The following is a 21141-nucleotide window of genomic DNA, read 5'->3' as shown; positions in this document are numbered from 1 at the left end:
TGAAGACAGCATTGAAACTTCATTTGGTCCAGAATACAATGGTCAGGTTGGTGATTGGTAATAACTGACAGGAGCATTGTCCCACCAATGCTGCAAAAGTTCCACTGGTTGCCAGTTTATTTTAAGGTTAATGTCTGACTTCTGGATCTTATATAGTTCCATACAGCCTGGGTCAAGGATTCTCCTCTCATGCTCACACTGAGGCCTGATAATCATAGAATCATGGAATTGTAGAGTTGGAAGGGACAACCAGGATTATCTACTCTAAGCACCTGCAGTGCAGAAATATTTCGCCTAACGTATGTCTTGAACCCACGACCCTGAGATTGAGTCTCATGCTCTGCCAACTGATAAATCTTTGCTGCAGGCATCGCCTCCTTCAGAGGCTTGATTGTCTTCCACAATCAATAGTCAGTTCTCTGCTGCCACCCTTAAGGTATGAAATTTTTAATGTAAAGCTGCAAATCACTACCCACTTACCTATGCGTAAGTCCCACTGAACTTAATTTTGCTTACCTTTGTGCAATCATATCTATAGGGCTGCATGGCACAGCTTTCCCTGCTAAACAGCTTTTCCTTTCCAAATGTGGTTTAGACTACGCTCCCTGCTGTTCAGATAATGCTGTTAATTTATTATGTATTTTTCCCCTTGGGTTTTTTAAAATGGCGTTGCCGTTTATTTGTTATTAAAATTGTTTTTTGCTATGGGAGCTCATCAGAGTTGAAGAGCAGATTACAAAGTAACAAAGCCTGCAATCCAGTACACACACTTGAAAGTTAGTCCTACTGAACTCAGTGAAGCTTACTTCAAAGTAGTAAGCTTTGTATGAACAGGCTTGTAATATGAAAACACATTTTTTGCACCGATGGCAGGAAAACATACTGAAAATTAAAATTGTCCTGAGGATAACTTGTGAGCATTTCTCCATTTTTCTTTGCTATACTAGGTCTTGTGTGTTTCGTTTAACTTTTTTAAATTAAAAAAACACATTAATGATGTGCATGTTTAATTGAGGTCTGAATCATAACTTTTCTGAACATGCTTTGTATTTCAATAAAACGTTTCTGTTTGTACAGCAACTTAGAGAAAGTATTTTCCCTCAAGTGCTGCACAATTTTATGGGAAACCTTACAGCCATTTTAGTGTTTCTCTCCCACAGGGAGAGGGTGAACTTTAAATGAACGACAGACAAATTGGTTCACAGCATGTAGTAAAAATAAGCAGGGGGTGGCGAAAGCAAAGATTGTAACATGCTATTTGTTGTTGCTTTTTGTAAAAAAGGAACTGTGTGTTGATCTAACATACAACACCCAGGGCATGGGCTGAAGGTGCAGGATGGAACAGCCTTGCTGAAGTGAATGAGGTTTGGGTCTGGGAAACTCCGTATGCCACCTTGAGCTCCTTGGGGGAAAGGCAGGATGTAAACAAACATTCCTGCTAACTGGTAGTTGAAAAGTTGTTACAGAATGTCTAAGAATGCAACAGCACCACTGACTCTTGGAAAGCATTTTTGTGTGTGTGCAGATCAGGCAGAGAACAAAGAACTCCAATTGCTTTCTCTCTGTCCTTCTAAAGATGTGCCGAAAGATAAGCAGTCGTGGTGGGAATAACAGCTATGCCATCACTCAGGCAACCTATCAGCTGATGCCAAGGTTTTGCAGGGGGCTTTGTAATATTGCGCAAGGGAGGCAGTGCTTCATCTTCATTTCCCCGTGAAAAGTAATCCTTTTGTCTTCTCTGCGCTGTGCACATCAAAGAAATGGAGCCTTAAATGAACGTTCTTATTATTTGCTTCTCTTTGATCTCTGTCACTGTCTCTCCCTTTTAAAATGCACATACCTTACAGCATAGTAGCCTGCAGTGACTTAAAACTAACGCAGTGGGTTTGTCTGAGTGCTTATTTTATGTTATTATGCTCCGGAACTCCCTTCACCAATGAAACGTTGACTTTCTTTTTCCATTCTAGTGGATTAAAGGCTGAATTATAGCGGGTGCAAACTGTTTATAGGTTTTGATGATTAAGTGGTATATAAATCCTGTTAAATATATATACATATATTTAAAAACAGTTGATGCCTTTAGATGGCTGTGATGAAAAGAAATGCACAGTCAGGGATGGAGTAGGTTTGAGGTTCGTGAAGAGCATCTTCTTCCCTCTCTGTGCCTTACCTGAAGTGGCATTTGAAACTGGGTAATTTCATAAGTGATCCAAGATTTGCCATTGGGGTCTGCTGCTCAAAGAAAATCAGTTTCCATTCCCAAGCTTTGCAGGTGTGCCTAAACGAGGTTCTTTAACTCTAAACCAACACATGCGCTGCAGTAAGTACTGAAAATTCAGGATGTGCCCCTGGAAGCTCTGTCTTCTGAAATACTTCCTCTGTTAAAAGCCTGCACTGATCCATTAGTGTTGTGGGTGGGCAGGTAACCCACCTGGATAACACTCCCTCAATATATATGGTGAATGGATTGTTTCTCTAGGACAATTCAGTCCCCAAAATAAGTGCTCTGCAGCCGAGCCTTAATGCTACATTAGAATTCCTGCTTGCACAGCAGGAATTACTTTGTTTAACAGCTCTTCAAAGTGTCTGTTGACTGCTTTTTACTGCTTGTGTGATGTATATTGATACTCATAATCTGAGGTCTTCAGAAGCTTAAGACACTAGCACAAGCTCATTGTAGAGGTTGGCATTCTCTGGAGTTTGCATATTACCTTTGTTTTGACAGCACATCAAACATGCCTTGAATGAAGCAGCACGGTTGCAGTGCTGACTGTGCAGAACTCCTGCTACAAGAGCACTGAAGAGATAATTCCCTCTGTGGTATCATCATGTCTCAGTAGATCTGGTGCATTTGATTATTTGTTCACATATGGGAAATGGTTTGCACTGTTGAAAATTAGGCTTATATAAAAGTCGTTGCTGGTGGCAGCTAAGAGCTGAAACGTAAAGTGTCATCCTCTGTGTGTGCACAGTATGGGGAAAATAACATGATTGCCTCTCTAAATTTTCAGCAAGGCCTATATAATCTGATTAGCAACATTTAGCACGCTTCATAACAGCAGATGGCGGTGTGTAAAGTAACCTACATATGCAATACCCAAACCATATTATGACGTAGGGGAGGAAAATACATGGATCCTATCTTCAGTGTTTTAGAATAGCTTTAATTGCTTAAGCAGGACATATTTGATTAAAAAAAAGGAGCAACATAGCTCAGAAAGGGACTTACAGCAGTTTGTTACCTGTTGGTTTGATGTGGCAATGCTACAGCTACATCTGGAGTAACACAGAACACACGTGTGTGTGTGTGTGTGTGTGTGTGTGTGTGTGTGTTATGGCTGCACTTTTGTGGAGTAAAATATTGCTCAAAATGTATCTCTGTCTAGCCTCCACCCGTTCTGACCTTTTTGGGGGTGGGGGAATCAAATCCACCCAAATCCCTATTAGTGTTGGAATCAGAATCATGGTCCTAATTATGAAACTGAGATTAGAAATATGCATACTGAAATTAACAATATACCTATGCAACTTTTAGACTGAATTCACAGTCTCTGGTTCAGATCTCGCCTCTGCCATCCACTCATTTTTGTGACTTTAGACAAGGCACTCCCTCTAAGCTCCAGCATTTCCCTACCCTATCTGGAATATGGGATAATGGGAGATAATAATATATTATTGCCTTACAGGGTTGTGTAATGATATCAACTAGATACAACATGTATATGAAGCTTTTGGCAGCTGTCAACAGGAAATTTGGAGTGAAGTGTGTCAATCTGCAGGTGACACCCACTCGATCTCTCTGTTCCATGTGAATCAGAATAGGCAGTAGAGGTGTAAGATGGGCTGGATGTGGGCCAAGAAAATGAAGCTGAATCCTGAAAAGACAGGTATTAGTTGTCCCAAGTTCTCACATCTGGGAGGTGGGAAGTCTGACTGCCCTGAATGGGGTTGCAGTCTCCTGGAAGGAAAAGGTTCTCAGTTTAGGAGGCACTCCTAGATTCAACACTGTCATTGGAGGCTCGGATGGCTTCAGGGGCTAGGAATGCCTTTTCTCCATCTACAGGCCTTTTGGATAGAGATGACTTGACCACTGCATTCTGGGTTGTTTAAAACTGTTTCTAATACTGTGTTTTAATGTTTTAACCTATTCTGGGACCTTAGGACAAAGGATGGGTTATAATTAATAATAGATAATGCAATAATAATAATAATAATAATAATAATAATAATAATAATAATAATAATAATAATAATAATAAAAATAGATATTGCATATGATGTACATGAGCACTAGGAAATGCTATACAAATTTTTTATTATTTAAAAGAGTGACTTAGTATGGAAGGTGAAATTGGAGACAGACACTTTCCTCAATGCCTGGCTGTCCCATGTCTCTCCTTGGCATTCTCCATCTTTCCATCTTGTCACTCCCGCCCCATATTACTGCAAACATATACCCTCTTACCCAGAATAAACCCTGCAAGTAAAGCAGAGTGTTTCCCCAACCTGCAGAGAAAGAGGATTGGAGCTGAAAGTCCAAGGTGAAATGTGGTTGCATGTGGGTGTATTATGCTCACATGTAAGCAAGCACAATATGTGACAGTGTGGAACATGTTTATTGCTACATGGTTCAGAAGGAAAGATCAGTTGCTGTAACTTAGAGTTTCCATGTTTTTTGGCACATCAGTAGATCTGATACTTTACGGAATCTTATCACAAGAAATGTTATTGGATCTTATTGAATCTTGGGTTTGTTTTTTGTTTTTTAAAAACCAAAACAAACACCTGGTCTTCCACCCTGTTTCTCCTATCTTTTAAAAATTATTTCCTGCATCATTTTCCACCACTCCATGGAATTATCTAATGCTAATTAGCCTCAAACAGTGACTGATCCAGTTGGTCTATAGCCATATGCCCTACCATAAGGTTACCATATTTTTCCCCAATGAATCCGGGGACGCTTCATTGAAATCAGTCGGAATGATAGGATTTTGTCAGGGGACTGATTTGTAAATCTGGGTACTCTCCTCAGGAAACAGGGACATCTGGTAGCCTTACCCTACCATCTCATGTAGGGCTGTCCAAAACAGCACATCAGCTGCAAGCTTTTAGAACATCAGATGATGCTGTGTGCTCAAAGGAAGATGTGTAGTCAAGCAGAGATGGTCTTCATCTACATGTATGTAGAAGGTTAGCTTGTTTCTGAAAAGATGTGGGCCATCTCTTTTGCAATTGCATACTTAGCTAATATTTAACAGATTTGTATTTTTAATCTGGGATTATATTACATGAATATCTTGCTGCCTTCTGGAGAGAGTTTTTTTTTAATAATTGCTGTTGTTGTTTTGAATGCTGTTTATTTGACACACACAGTGTTTCCGACAACTTAATTTTCCTTGTATGCTGTTTATAGCTTCAGATTACAAATAGGGAAGCCACCTATTGATTGATAGACAAATCAATTGAAAACGTTGGCGCCGGTAATTTATTCCACTGAGTGCAATCCTATTTATTAACGTTGACTTGGAATTAAGTTCCACTGTTTTCAACAGGCAAATCTTCCATTATGTGAGTCTATGAGAGTTATTGGAAATCAAATATTTTTGTTTGCATACTTTACTGAAGATAATTATAAGGATGTAGGGAGCACTTGGGGAACCTGTTGCCCTCCAGATTTTGCTGAACTGCAGTTACCACCATCTCTGACCATCAGAGATGCTGGCTAGAGATGATGAGAGTCATGGAACGCCCTCCCACCAGATGTCAAAGAGAACAACAACTACCAGACTTTTAGAAGACATCTGAAGGCAGCCCTGTTTAGGGAAGCTTTTAATACATGTTTGATGTATTACAGTATTTTTTAAAAAAATTGGAAGCCGCCCAGAGTGGCTGGGGAAGCCCAGCCAGATGGGCGGGGTATAAATAATAAATTGTTGTTGTTGTTGTTGTTGTTGTTGTTGTAGAACCACATCTAGAGCGCCACAGCTTTCCCCTTCCCTGGATGAATAGTTCTCATAAGAATTATTTCCACGTGAACTGGGAACCGGTGTGAGGTGTGTAGTATGAGTAAGGGGGCTTTGGTGAGGTCAAAGGGTGGGGGGAGAGGTGGAAGAGTTGGACAGTGGATTGAGAAGGGGCACTTTCCCTAGTTCCCCAAACACTTCATTTTTTTGTATATTCTCACTGATAATACAGCAGAGACTTTCCACTGGTATATTCATTCTTGTACACATTACTTGGCTGGATAATTAGGTACATTCACCTTTCAAACTTACCGGTAATTGAATTCCCCTGACCCTACAGGTCAGTGCATAAAACAGGAATTGCCTCTGGCTTGGCCCTCGTGAACACTGTTTTGTAGGATCCAGAGCGGTTTGTGTGCCTTTAAGGATACTGCTGCTGAAACTCCCAAATCTGCGCTGATCAAAAATATTTATTCTACTCTGCAGTGATACTGTGTCAGAACTTCAAGCCAGAGTGCAAAAAGAGAAAAGCACCCTGGTGGAAGGGGCTGTTCAACCATCAGCAGCCGTCAGTCGCTGAATGTGCTTTACTGTTTTAGACTGTCACTTTAGGAGCCTGTGAAAAGCTGCTAATCTGTCTGGCCTGTTGCCCTCACTAAGTTTCCCAGTGGATGGAGATCAGGCTTTTCATCTCTTGTCATTCCAAAGTGAAAATATGACATTGCATAGCTTTAACACTATTTTAACAATGAAACATATCACAGATGGGTTTCTGGGCTGCAGCTGGTGCCCATCTTGCCTAGCCATAGTTACTCTCCTTTGTGCTTGGGGACGCTGTTGCATAGCACAGTGGACAACTCAGTGCCTTGTATGATTTCATTCTGTCCCAGAACAGAAAAACTTAGAAAATCGCAATAACAACTGTGACTATTTGCTGTTACATTCTCTCACCTTTGTAGAAGTTGTCTGTCCTGGGAAGTGAGAGTGTAACAAAGCAGCCGCAACAAGGAAAGCAAAATAGGGAATAAAGCTGATTACAGTGTCTTGTTAAGTTCATGTTGTCTGAATTATCATTTCTGGCGCGTTCGTAAGCCCTGAACACCCCTTCTGCAGAATGAATAACCTCAACCAACACAGACTTTATGATTATGCCATGCCATTACACCATGTGTGTCATGGCAGGAGCATTTGCCTTATTCATGAAGAAGTCTTGGAATGTGCAGCCATGTGTAATGATTTGCGAAACAGCCAAACAATTAGGCCACAGATTTCAATTACAAATAGCAGGAAATCTTATTTTGGCTACACAAACAGTACAATTTGGGAAAATAAACATAGCATTTAGAGTCAGCTTCCCACAGTGCCAAGAACAGCATAATTATATCTGGTGGTATTATAAATAATCTGTGGGGTTCTCTTCTCTTCCATCGCCAGCAAAAATGACACTAAATTATAATTTCCACAAATGTACCGAGTGGCTTCAGTGGCTTCATGAGCTGAAGCATCCTTCCCACTTAAGCTTGTTCAAGCCTGTTTGTTAGGTATCTTCAGAGGTTTACCTGGTGAAGAGGTTCTTCTGTATCTTTGCTATGTGCATTACATATAATGATGTGCTCTCACCTGCAGGGGTCTGAGCACTCCAGCTGAGACTTCCTTGTGCTGCAGGATGTGCCAATGAGGCTGCATTAACTGGCTACAGAGGACTTCCAATAGGATGTTGGTTGGGGAGCCCACCTTATTTCCAGTGTTCAAAACTCCCATCATTCTAAGTGCATTTTGTGACAGGGAATTTCATTAGTGTGAGCAGTTTCTGAGCACTGGGTGCAGTAATGCACCTAAGATTTTGGATTCAAACTGCAGAGTGGAAGGAAAGGAGGACCTTTTTCTGTCTCCCCATTTCTAGCTACTCTTTGAAGACTGGAGAAGAGACCCTCTTAAGGATATTAGGGGGGTGGGCAGGGGAAGGACTAGACCATGTGAAAAATGAACATAATATTTTGTCTGCAGTTCATTCATTTTCAGCTTTGTATTATTGTTATTAAAAAGTGTGCCTAGACATTCCGTTGTTGCGCCCATAACCTAGATTTAAGGTGCCATTTAGCACCTAGCTTTCATATCTCAGTTTCTAACACTGCTTATTTCACAGTCCCCCACCAGCAGATGCCAGGATCCCTTTCTAAATGCCATGGCCCAACAGTACCAGAAGTTCACCACCTTTCCTGTGTTCAAGGTAGAACTTTCCTGGATCATGGATGAAGGCTTTCCCTTGGCTCTGAGGGCTCCAGATTGCACTTGTATGTGGCTCCAGAAGAGACCTCTTCTGGTCACATGCCATAATCCCTGGGATCATCCATGACTCCCAGGTACTTGAGGCATCAAACCTGTCAACCCCAGAAGGCTCCTGGTTGGGGTAGGGACTGAATAGCTGGGGAATGCCAGGAGGTCACTGCTAAACTTTCTGCTTAGCTGACAGGTGGTGCTCACTGATTATATTCATTATGACCCCATGCCCACTGACTTTAGATACTTCTTTTGATCTGCTTATGTATAACTTCATGTTTATAGGGCAGGCTCTGCAGAATTACCTTTTGGTGGGCTTTTGCCACAGAACAAATTAGGACAGATTGCAAAGCAAGGTTTTGTTTTACAGAAAACACTTCTCTATTACTATTGCGACTAAAGACCCATTTTCCTTTCTGTTCTTTTAAAATGGGTTGTAGCTCCAACATTGCACAGGAGGGGTTTTTTGGTTCATAGTTTAAACTGCAAGCTTTCCAAACACATATAGAACATTTTTGTTTGTTCTACTGCACATTGCCTTTTCCCCTGTCCAGCAAATCAGCAGTCCATGCTACTGCAATTTATGTTTCATTTCCTTCTCCCATATGCTAATTGAAAGCATTCCACATGCATGAGCTATCAAGCTAAGAAGAAGTATGCTTAAATGTAGGATGTATATGTAGTCGCTTTCGTTCCCTGTGATGTTTATTTGACTATAATTGTTCTTTCTTTTGCCTATGGGCATTATGACAGATGAGACGGAATGAGGGCCATTGCATTAATAGATTAATAAAATAGGAAGCTGAGCAAAGGGATTTTTGTTCAGCACCCTAAGAATAGAGACCACAGTAGAGCAATTTCCAGCCATATTCATCCTTGGTAACAAAAGCAGCAAAGAATCTTGAGGCACCTTTAATTCTAACAAATTCATTATGATGCTGTAATCATGCGAAGTGGACTGTGGCCTACAAAAGCCTGTGGTATAATGAATTTATTTGACATTAAAGCACCACAAGATTTTTTGTTCTTACAATAAACTGAAGTATATATTTTAGATCTCGTATAATAGAATTTAGCAATCATACATTTTCATAGGAATGTAAGAAACTGATTTACATGGTGTGAACTCATGAATTCAGCTAGCTCTGTGTTGTCTGCACTGCTTGGGAGTGACTCTCCAGGGTTTCAGACAGCATCCCCCACCCCAAGCCCCACCTAAAGATGCCAAGGATAGCACATAGGGCCTTTACATGCAAATGAGATGTTCTACCACTGAGTGGTGGCTCCTCCCCTATAGAAAATATTATAATGTTTTTCATGTGTTCAGCCTGGTTCTATAAGGGCTAAGTTACTTGCATCATAAACATCGAAGATAAGTATGTGTAACCTGCAAAGATCTAGCTTTTGAAATTACTAGCAAGTACTTTTTATGAATAAGGGATAACTTAGTTGCCTCCCAGGATTGACAGCTGAGGTTGAGAAGCAACCTTGAGGTGGTTTTATCCTTGAGTCATTTGAATGAACTTGAGCTTTACTGAAAACTGGCAAGATTGCAGCCCCTGCCACCTGTTGTGCACTCTTTGCAAATGGAATTGAATCAGAAGGTGGAGAGCCATGATTTCGTGGTTGGTTTAGTTTAACCCTGTTTTTTATGGTTGCGCTAAGTGTGTTGAGATATATTGAATGCTGCTATTCATTCTTGACACTGTTATTGATATCCATAATTTGTTTTGCTATAGTATACTTCAAGTTGTATCTATTATGACTCACATTGTGTAAGCTGCTTTTAGGCATAGTCTGGCGGGGAAATAGTATGTGAATGAATGACTCTTGCATCTGTGAGTGCACTTTCCATACTGCTTCTTTAAACACTAATATCTTTTCCTGGTGTAATGCATGCTCATTTGAGAAAATATTGTACAGCGGTTTAAATTGTGAACATCCTTCAAATGACATACACCCTAAATATCATTAAGAACAAACAAACCTCACTTGGCCATGTAAATAGGCATGTTGCAGTAGTGAATCCTGCCCCAGAGTAATTAATGAGAAACACTTAGTTTCACAACAAGAGGATTGTATTCCTTAATATTCAGAAAGTAGTCTGGGAACAATTGAACTTTCTCTATGTAGTAATTTTAAATGTCTGGCTTAATTGTCTGAAACAAAGGCTGTCCATCTCAGTACAACAGAACATCTCAGACAACAGAAACTCTAGGCAATTTTCTTCTATTTGTAGATGTTGAGTCTTGGTTACTTTATTAGATTATATTTCCTTAATTAGCTAGCTCCTATAAATCTTCTGAACATAGCAGTGAGAAGAGCTATCAGTGGTTATTAAACTCATTTACTTCTGTTTTCATTCAAGTGAATTTGCAAAATAGTCTGAAATGGAAACAAAATGACAATTGAATAGGAAGGATGAAGTATATGGTATATTATTACATTGTGGAGTTTTGTCCTTTTTCCTCAATTAAATTTGGATATTTCTAAGAATGGAAGAAAGAGGTATTTACAGTGGTACCTTGGGTTACAGATGCTTCAGGTTACAGACTCTGCTAACCCAGAAATAGTACCTCAGGTTAAGAACTTTGCTTCAGGATGAGAACAGAAATTGCATGGTGGCCGCGGCGGGAGGCCCCATTAGCTAAAGTGGTACCTCAGGTGAAGAACAGTTTCAGGTTAAGAACGGACCTCCAGAATGAATTAAGTTCTTAACCCGAGGTACCACTGTATTGAGTTGTAGATTATTTGGGGAAACTACTAGGAAAAAACCTGTGTTTTTAGATTCATTGGTGCATGTTTACCAGACTTACATGCTTTAATTTTCAATTTGTGACGTACACGCTCAGCAAACTACAGTGGAGAATAAAATGTGGCTTTGTAGTAAGTTTAATGGAATGATGGCATAAAACTAGTTGAAATGCTCTTTGGGCAATCTAATATCTGGTTAACATGTAGTCTCTAGGGCTGTCACTTGATTTAGAAAAGCTTACCCAATTAATCATCTGAGTTTTAGTCAATTAATGTACCGGTAATTAATCAATTAAACCTGCAGAACGCATGCATTCTGAGAGTGTGTGTAAATATTTACGAGAAATGATAAATGTAATATTATTTCTCTCCAGTGTTTGCTATTCAGAGATGTCTTACACACCTGCTACAGTGCTAACTTTAAAGTTGCCTGCCGCCCAACTTTTTCCTGCTGCCTCCTCTCTTTACTCCAGTTTCAGGTGTTGAAGAATGGAGATCATGGTGGGAATGGCCTTTGCTACTGATGACACCAGTGATGACTGCCACTCCATTTGTAGATGAGGCATCTGGTATGAGACTGGTGGCAAGCCAGCACTTTTTCCGGTGGCATCTGCCACCACAAATTCCACTAGCTGTATTGAACTCACTCAGAACACTATCCGATTCCACCACAGAACCATGCTAAATTTTGCATACTGCATTACCAGGCGGGAATCACCCATGAAGTCCTGTTCCAGCCCAACGGCAGCACTCTCATGGATATTGAAGAACTATTGTCCTCCACCATGCCAGAGACTAGCTTGGTCAAGGATGCTGTTGGGCAACAGAATGATCAATAGGCCAGCAGCACCCTCAATCTCTCTCTCTCTGGCCCAATACAGGTACAGAGTTTTTAAAGCCCACTCCAAGGATTTCTGGTACATGAGACAGTATTTCAATGGACAACACCCTCCTTCATCCTCCAGTCTAGCCTGGTGCTGTACTGACTACCCAGGTGCACACAGCTGAGATAGGTCAGGCCCACCCAGGTCACTCATCCCATTCTTGGATATATTGACACGAGGTAGGGTTCATTCCTTTTTAATATTATTGTCATCCTGAAAGACACACCTCTTCAAAAAAAGACAACACCTGTTTACAAAAAATGGCAGGAATTTCTGAACAAAATACATGTTTCGATAAATAACTTCCAGCTGCCCACAAAGCCATGTAGCATCTCTCCTTTGTTACATCTTTGTATAATTTAAATCATTTCTACTGCCTCCGTTGTAAGCAACCAGAGCAATTATTGTTATCTGCAGGAAAAAATAGATTGAGACAGAACAATGGAAGTCATGGAAATATGGGAGGGGGGGAATAGATACTTCATAGAACTAATGATGCTGTTGTGATGCACTGCTAACTCAGGAAGTAAAGAAAGGTGCTGTATTGTTGAATGCTGGCTTCTAGCTCAGGATGTCGAGAGTCTCCAAAGAAAGAAAAAGTGGTGTGTGTGTTTGTTTGTTTGTTTGTTTGTTTGTTTGTTTGTTTGGATCAGTCTCCAAAAATGGCTTCTCATATCCTACCTCATATGTTTGTAAAGTTCTCTGTTTTAGTTTTTTATAATTCAAGGTCAACATCTTGAATATTATTTAGAAGATAATAGGAATCCAGAGCAGACACTAGCTGCTGCCTAGCCCTATCATCTAGTGCTTAACAATACAATAAATGGCATAATGGGTTTTTGGAATTCATGTGGTGTGTTTTTTCTTCCTGTACAAAACACTGCTGGAATAATGCTGGCAGGCCTAGTTAGTTCAATTACCTGTTTTAGAAAAGCCATATGGTTACTGTGATTATTTTGTATTGTTTTGCAGTATTTTATGCTGTGCATTGCCTTGATATTTATGTGAGTGGGCAGTATAAAGGAATTAAATGCAAATAAATATGACTACAATGAAATTAACACAATGACTTTTTAAAATACAGGTGTGTGATTACAAATGGATGAATACTATGTACCGTATGTAGTAATTAGTATTAAAAAGGAAGCAATGAATTGATGGTGAGTTTGTTTTTCAGCAATACCAAAGGGATTTAGTCTGACAGCAGAACCCCACATACACCCTGATTTAAATGCAATGTGATGTACAAATGGCAAAGTATTAAAGTTCATGCAAATCACAATCCTAATTAAGATTTACACAGTGTTAATACTTCTGGTGGCAAGACAGGGCATGGTTCTTAGAACATTCCACTCTATTTATCACTTCCATATTATTATGGAATTCCGCAAACATCAGGCCATCCTACTGACAATTTGAATTTTCCCCAGATTTGTATTGTGTAAAAGAAACTTTGTGAGATGTGGGCAGGTGCTACCTGGGAGCATAGCACAAATTGGAACTGTATTCCAAAATGGGGTTTTAAAATAGAACATAAAAGATTATTATTAGTTCATAAAATGAATGTGTTCTTAAAGTAACAATTGACTTGGAGTTTTAGTGAGATAAAGACCAAAGCTAAAATTAAAGGGGATTTTTTGGTCTTGAAGTCGGATTCCCAGTATATTGATACTGAGAAAGAGCGGCAGTGATATGAGAAGAGGAGCATTTGTGTTGAGTCTGAATTCCATTAATGTGGGAGAGAATTTGGAAGGAAAAGCAAATGTATGTTCTAGTTCAGTGTATGTTTCACAATCACTCTGGAACAAATTTAAAACAAAGCTGATTTAAGCTTTGTGTGTTTATTTCTGGAAGGCTCTATGATTAAAACATTGGTTTTCTGTTTGGATGCTTGCAAAACATATATCTGTAACTTCCTGTTTAGATACAGATATATGCTCCTGACAGAGAGGATGGGATGAGAAAGAGTGTTTCAAGTCTGCCTAAAGCAATGCCATCTGCCCTTGAAGACACATTCCTTAAAGTGTTTGGGGACAGACTGTGGTCACTCAGTGCAAAGGTTATATCACTCTGAACATTTTCCGAATTACTTCTCTGTACAGTATTATTGTTTCATATGTCCTGTGATTTAACTCAAGGATTGAAAAGAGATTTCTTTCGCTGAGCCCTGGCAACCACAAATTAGAATCTGCTCTGAAGACTCAAACAAACAGTGGCTGTTCAAAATAATAACATTTTTCTCCTTTGCAGGAGAAGCCTCTAAAACTTGACACTGTACATCAGAAGCAATGTTGAAAATGCCCCAACTGGGAGTAAAATAAATGAATTCACATTACAGTATATGGAAAAAAAATTGCTTCCTCCATCTCAGCAATGCACAAACTTTATAGACAGAAGATTTGTGAGACTGTCAAAATATAATATCTTAATCTAGCCCTAAACAGAAAAAAAACATGTATTCTGTTTGAAGCTGTATCCTAAAAGCAGGCTTCAACAAACAGAGTACAATCCCATGATGTATCACTCTACAAATGTGCTGTGGCACTGCTCTAGTCATTATTGTACTTCCGTTGAGCTTTGATCATTTAAGTAGGTTTGGGTATGTATAGTTAGCACATTCGTTCTGTCTTTGTTGTTCTCAGGCTTTGCAACATTATCTGAATAAGAATTGGTGTAACTCAAGAAGCACAGCTGCTTCTATGTGATGTTCATTCACATTACCATTACCTCACTTCCCTTATATCTGGTTTGTGGGTAACCATGAAGGGTTTTCGACTATGTAAACTTCAGGCACAACTGTGGTGTACCTAGTTTGTGAAAACTTCTCACTCTTTCCCCATTCTGGTGTCAAGGAATCTCTTCCCTTTCCTGTCCAGATGTTATGGAATCTTCACAATCCAGATGAGGAGAATCTGCATACGTTCCAGCCCAAAGCAGTTTGATCGATACATTCTGTTTCTAGCTAAATAGGTGACATCCACTGTAGCATCAGTAGGGTCCCTCTTCCCCTGCTATTTGACTTAGTAGGGAAGCTTTCATGAAGGAAAATAGGGCTGCAACCCTAACTTAACTTGGGCTTACTTTTGAGTAGAGATGTTTAGGACTGCACTGTAAGCCTATCAATGACTACTACTCATGATGGGTATATATTACCTCCAAGTGCAGAGGCGACCTGCCTCTGAACACTCCAGTTGCTTGGGATCATGAGTAGGAGAGTTCTGTTGTGCTCATGCCTTACTTGCAGGCATCTGGCTAGACCTCTGGTCTGATCCCAAAGGGCTGTTCCTGTGTTCTGAAGAGCTAAAGCCAGGATGGAAGCAACAACTAAACTCATCTATTCTTTTCATATGCATTTATTGCTGTTGCTTTTTATTCTTGAGAGCTATATTGCCAGCTATGCAAATGTAAAGGATCTGTACTGAAACTGTTCAATATAGACTAGCCTAGGGAAATCATGGCAAATAATAGTTTGGCTCATTTGACCCTGGAGAAAGCACTCAAATGTTCTTTCAGGAATAATCCATTTTCACAGATTTGATAATCCTCCACTTCTTGCTGTGTATATTGGATCGGTCATCTAACTCTTGTCTGTGAGCCAAGGATTTAGTTTTTAGTCTGTTGTATTCCACATGCTCTTAGGAATGCTTTCATTTGTTTTTTGGCTGTACTGCATTCACTTCTTCCTGTGTCCATGGCACTCTCTCTAAATCTGTGGTGGGGACTTGGGGAACTTGCAGCCCACATTATCAGGTGTTTTCAGCCTTTGCTGTTTTCCCACCTTCTTTTCGCAGCTGTTGAAACCTGGTTTTAGACCAGCTTGGCAGTGAAGCCCTCATGTAGTTCTCCTCCTGCAGGTGAGAGTGGGAAGAAAAAGTGTCTGCCTTTTCTCTAAGCCCGCAAATGTCCTGTACCCTAGCTTTTGCTATTGCTTTTCTACTCAGTAGTTATGTGTCCCTGCAGGAGAGGTTTCCCTTGATGGAAAATGCTAATTACAAATCAATAAATTTATGAGGAAAGAGGCTGTAATAATCGTGTGTACCTTTGGAGGTTTGCCATTAATTTTTGTATCTCCTCAGAATTGATAAAGCAAGTTACTTTGATGCAAGGCCCTTAACGTTGAACAAATCTTTCCATTCATTGGCAGCGCTTTCTGTGAGAAAAGCAAAGATGAGCTGGCATGTTGACATTTCGGTCCTTTTTGCTGCACAGCTCTCAGAAAGGAGTGCTGCTAAAGGCCAGAGTTTTTGCTTGTTCAAATGTTAGTACCAGGAATGGTGAAGGAAGAGAGACAGCTGCTCCCCACTCCTGCTTTACAAGTCCAAAATTCTGTATATTAATCCCAGCTGACAAATGCTGAATACATACCAAACAAGACTTTGGTATTTATAGAATGTATATAACAATTCAAGGAACAGGCCCTGCAGTCAGCATTTCAAGCAGCAAACTAATGAGATCGTTGACAGCTCACTCTGATTTTTTGAAATTGTTCTGTGTGTATGCTTCTTAGGGAAGTGAACCTCTGTGGAATAAATTGCACTGGCCTACTGTGCTCAAATGATAGTGCTCTGCTAAACCATAAAGAAGCATGTAATGCCAGCATTATAACAGTGTTTTGTTTTCTACAGATTGTAGTTCAGTTTTGTCATGACTTGGGCTAGTAAACCGTTAAATCTCATGCTGTCCTATTCCAATCCACTGCACTCTTGACAGATTTTCAGCACACGACTTTTTTCTTCTTCATTATATTTAACCCGGGATGTAGTTACCATGTGTGGCTTTGTTAAACTGTAGTTACTCCTTGGTAGTGGTACCCAGACTTCCTCAACCTTGGCCCTCCAGATGTTTTTGGCCTACAACTCCCATGATCCTTAGCTAGCAGGACCAGTGGTCAGGGATGATGGGAATTGTAGTCTAAAAAAACTTCTGGAGGGCTGATGTTGAGGAAGCCTGCAGTAACCCCTGTACATAGAACTGCAGCTGGCCTTGCCATCTGTCAACCCAGAACTCTTGTTGTCTGTCTCTTTAAAATCTCTATGGTAACAAGAAAGCACAACAGTTGCTGGGCTTCCTGTCCTGTGTTTTTCACTAGTCCCTTTGCCTTTCCTCCTCCTGTGCTTGTGGTAGTAAGTAGGACTTCAGTTTTGCCCCATAGCAGATGGAGGCGGTGGCAAGATGAAGGGGCCAGTGGGGAAATGGGGTGGAAGGCACAGTGGTTGCATCTTCTCCTTAAAGACTGCCTCTCCCCACGTGAGAGAACAGCACTAGGCCCCTGCCAGGTAGCCTAGTTGGCTCACAAGACAAGACACACCAGATCTTTTGACACACAATGTCACATTCCTATGGATATTGCTTGCTTGCAATGTGGGAGGCCAGTGTGTGAATCTGTCCTAAAGTTTAGAGTGTATTCTGTTCTCCTCAAAATACAAATGCGGCAAGTTGCTTAGAAGGGGATGGCATGCAACACTTGCCAACCCCTTCTAAGAAATGACAATAGTGCTTCCATCTCTGTGTGGTGCTGCATATAATTGTGAGGATTCTGTGGTTGCCCTCCCCCCTTTGCACTCCTGCCTTTTATCCTTACCCCATTGGATTGTCCTTTTCCTTGCACACAGAGTAAACCAAGCCTCTGTCACAGAGCTGGCATAAGTGATGCTGAACTCCTAGCACAGAGGGGTTTGGCCTATAACACAATTTGAACATGCCGTATGTCAGCTCAGTCATTGTCTCTTCAGGCTGCTAAGAGTATTTCAAAGTAAAGCACCACAATAAAAAAAAGCAAGAGTGAAACTGTTTTTCATTTCTTACAGCAATTTCAGGCATCTGTCTGAACCTTACTACAGCAGTATTTTGACATTTGAGTGACCTTGTGTTTCTCTCTAGGAGATGGAAGCCCAAGATGAATGTTGCCCTTCCAAAGTTATTTCTGTCATATTCAGAATAAACACTTCTAAACAGCTCTTGAGGCTTTCCTTCGAGAAAATACTCTGATTAGAGGATCTGTCAAATAAGGGACATAGCAACTACTATTGCCTGCTTGAGTAGCACCCTCAACATATTCTCAGACAAATTTTGCGAACAAAGGCGAAGCTTCAGGGGGACCATGACAGCTGCTAACATTTCATTTATTTGTTTGTTTATTGTATTTCATTTTCCTTCAAGGAGCTCAAAGCTCTTCCCCCCTCCCCATTTTATCCTCACTAAGCCCTCCAAGGTAGGTTAGGATTAGACGCAGCAACTGGCCCGTGGTCACCCAGTGAACTTTATGGTTTGAGTGGAGATTTGAAGTTTGGTCTTCCAGGTCCTAGTCCAACTCTCTGGCGACTACCTCACACTGCTCCCATGCTGCAATGCACCTCAATATCACATCTAGTCCCCCCCCCATGATTGTCTTTTTTGACTGTCCACATTTTGCCTCATGATGTTTCTGGGTACCAGGGGCGCTCTGTGCCCCATAGCCTCTTCTGCTTCCATGGCAGGTGGCATTTGTGATCATCCTCCAGCCCTACAAATGATGGGGAAGATCAGTGTTGGGCACTTTGTTCCAAAGGAGCCACTGTCCCTGTCAGTGAGGGCACAGCAGAATCTTCCTTTTATAACTGTACGCAGGTCCGCTCTGCTTAATGTGACGTTGGTTTGGATTGTATAACAGCTTCTTGTTGTCTTAGCTTTTTTTTTTGCTTGCTGCATGAACTAAGCTGCCATGTGGAATGATCTGAAGCAGCCTCCAGATGGTGTCTGTAGTACGTGCCTTGGTCTCAGTTTCATATATCAGTATGAAATTCACCTGTGTGGGGATTTTAAAATAAGTTCCATTGGCGCTTGATACACCATCAGTTCCTCATGTTTTCATAAGGAGGTGGCAGCTCCAGGGCTTTGCAAATGAAAAGGCTGTGTGGGAAACTTGATGAAGGATATGCCTTTGTGTCTCATATACTGAAACACCACCTACATCTTGAAGTATGAAAATGGTTTGTTTTTTTTAAAAAAAAAAACATTGTTGAAGGGTTTGTTGAACCTTCTTAAGAATGTGAGACTTGGAAAAGTGCAGTGGGTTTAGCCTGTAACATAGTTTAGACATTTACAGTGCTACCTTGGGTTACGTACTTAATTCATTCCAGAGGTCCGTCCTTAACCTGAAACTGTTCTTAACCTGAAGCACCACTTTAGCTAATGGTGCCTCCCGCTGCCCCCATGCCACCAGAGCACAATTTCTGCTCTCATCCTGAAGCAAAGTTCTTAACCTGAGGTAATATTTCTGGGTTAGCGGAGTCTGTAACCTGAAGCGTATATAACCTGAAGCGTATGCAACCCGAGGTATCACTGTACTGTGAAAAATGTTAGCAAAACAACATATTTTAAATGTGCACCTAAGAGCCCATTAAAGTTTGTTTTTGATCATTGAAGTTGTGCTGTCAATTCCCATTGATGGTAGTGGGTTTGAATTAGGCATTAAAACCTCAAGGAGGCTGACACTCAGGTTGGCTCACTCTCTTCAGGGGTTCTCTGGAGCTGCATTGGAGTAAAAAAAGGGTTAAGGGATGTCAAAATAGGGTGGCTGCAAGCCTCTGAAATATACTTGCTATAGGTAAAAGTCACTGCTCCCTTTCCATTTATGTGCTTAATGGACATCTCAGGTTGGAGCCCAGGACTTGCCAATCAGAAGGTTGGCGGTTTGAATCCCTGCGACGGGGTGAGCTCTCGTTGCTCGGTCCCTGCTCCTGCCAACCTGGCAGTTTGAAAGCACGTCAAAGTGCAAGTAGATAAATAGGTACCGCTCCAGCGGGAAGGTAAACGGAATTTCTGTGCGCTGCTCTGGTTTGCCAGAAGCGGCTTAGTCATGCTGGCCACATGACCCGGAAGCTGTACGCCAGCTCCTTCGGCCAGTAAAGCGAGATGAGCGCCGCAACCCCAGAGTCAGTCATCAATGGACCTAATGGTCAGGGGTCCCTTTACCTTTACCTTGAATTGTATGTGGTACAAATATAACTTGTACTCCCTTTATATACATAAGCTAGAGGCCCAAGGGGCAAATATTCCAGATATTAATGCAACCACCTGGTTCTAGTCAAGTTAGACACCCACAAGGTAGAATGAAAAACAGGCCCTGCATGTATGATTCTATATGCAATATTGTGATTTTAAACAGAATTGTGTTGCAGAATTAGTTCAAGGGTCTTATCTGACATTGCATGCAAAGTGTGTATGTGTAATACATTCATTTTCCTCTACTGGAAGCTATTTGTAGCATCCCTAATATAGCTAAGTAATTTGCATTATGAATGAAATGCCTATTCAGTGAGTGGATTCTTATGACAGAGAAGCATGTAGTAGCCGCAGAAGCTTATTGCATAATGTTCACAACTATCTGCAGCTTCCGACTAACCAGCCAACCCCCAGACTGCAGACCCCCCACAGCCACTTGGGAAACTGGAGAAGCAAGGATCTGGTAGTAAAAAGCATAATTGTGTGGCCAGGCTCTGGACTGCTTCTTCCCCATGTCATTATGGGCACTACACAGTAAGCTTTTGAGTGGGTACCACATGACTCTGCCTGATCTGCTGAAGAGGACAAAACATGCCTTGCCTGAAGGAAATTTTGACTTGTCGCAGATGATGACCTAATTACAAAGCCATCTTAAACGCCAGTTAACTCACCTTTGGAAAAAAGAAATCGAGATAATCAACGGCACTTTGGGTGAAATGGAAAGGTGAAATCTGAGTTTCAGTGTAAGGAGTTTTAGGTTATACTGACTAAACACTTTTAGGCTACATCAGTTCGTAAATGGACAGAAAGTGGTCCCTTTTCTTCAGTGGTTTCTGGAAGTTTGTAATGGAAACAACAGCATTGCAGAATTTCCATCACTTCTGATGTTACAGTATTATACGTGATGTTAGATGTAACTCCCAGTAGAGCAACGTGACACTGTTTAAAATGTGACCTCGGCAGTCTTCTTCACCTTTTATTGCTAGAAAGTACAAGCCACCAGTTGTAGATTATTTGCACTATTCAGTGAGGGAAGAGAGGGGGTGATGGGGTTGGAAGTGCATCTCACCAACTTTTGTCCCATTCGTGTCAGGCCTACATTTTGGTGGATGACTCCTTAGCAGACCCTGCAGCCTGGATCATCTCTCAGTGTATGTACGTTGCAGTGGCGGACTTCCGGCTTTAAAATTTTTACTGGCGCTCTGTGCGACACCTCTTGCTTCTCGCCTTTCATTGTTCGTCATTGTTGTGCACCCCCTGTGGTACCCTCTTGGCTC

At 41.0% G+C, this 21141-nt stretch overlaps 1 protein-coding gene across 6 annotated transcripts in view; it reads left to right on the top strand.

Moving 5' to 3' along the window:
- TUB (TUB bipartite transcription factor) overlaps window positions 1-21141 on the top strand; it is a 121284-nt gene that overhangs the window by 65018 nt on the left and 35125 nt on the right. Inside the window, exon 1 of one of the 6 annotated variants that reach the window (XM_082194232.1) lies at window positions 17075-17157. The exons of 4 other annotated variants lie outside the window; for them this stretch is intronic. Coding sequence is in view for 1 of the 2 variants with exons in the window: in XM_082194229.1 (XP_082050355.1) it covers window positions 20581-20588 (8 nt within the window). In the remaining variant the exon portion in view is untranslated. Of the gene's footprint in view, window positions 1-17074; window positions 17158-20565; window positions 20589-21141 lie in introns of those variants that run through there. One more of the 6 variants, XM_082194229.1, reaches the window with a different exon arrangement.

This window comes from Podarcis vaucheri, assembly GCF_965113315.1.
Source record: "Podarcis vaucheri genome assembly, chromosome: 1".
Taxonomy (NCBI): Eukaryota; Metazoa; Chordata; class Lepidosauria; order Squamata; family Lacertidae; genus Podarcis; species Podarcis vaucheri.
The sequence above is the reverse complement of the archived record's forward strand: the minus strand, read 5'-3'. Positions and strand labels throughout refer to the sequence as shown.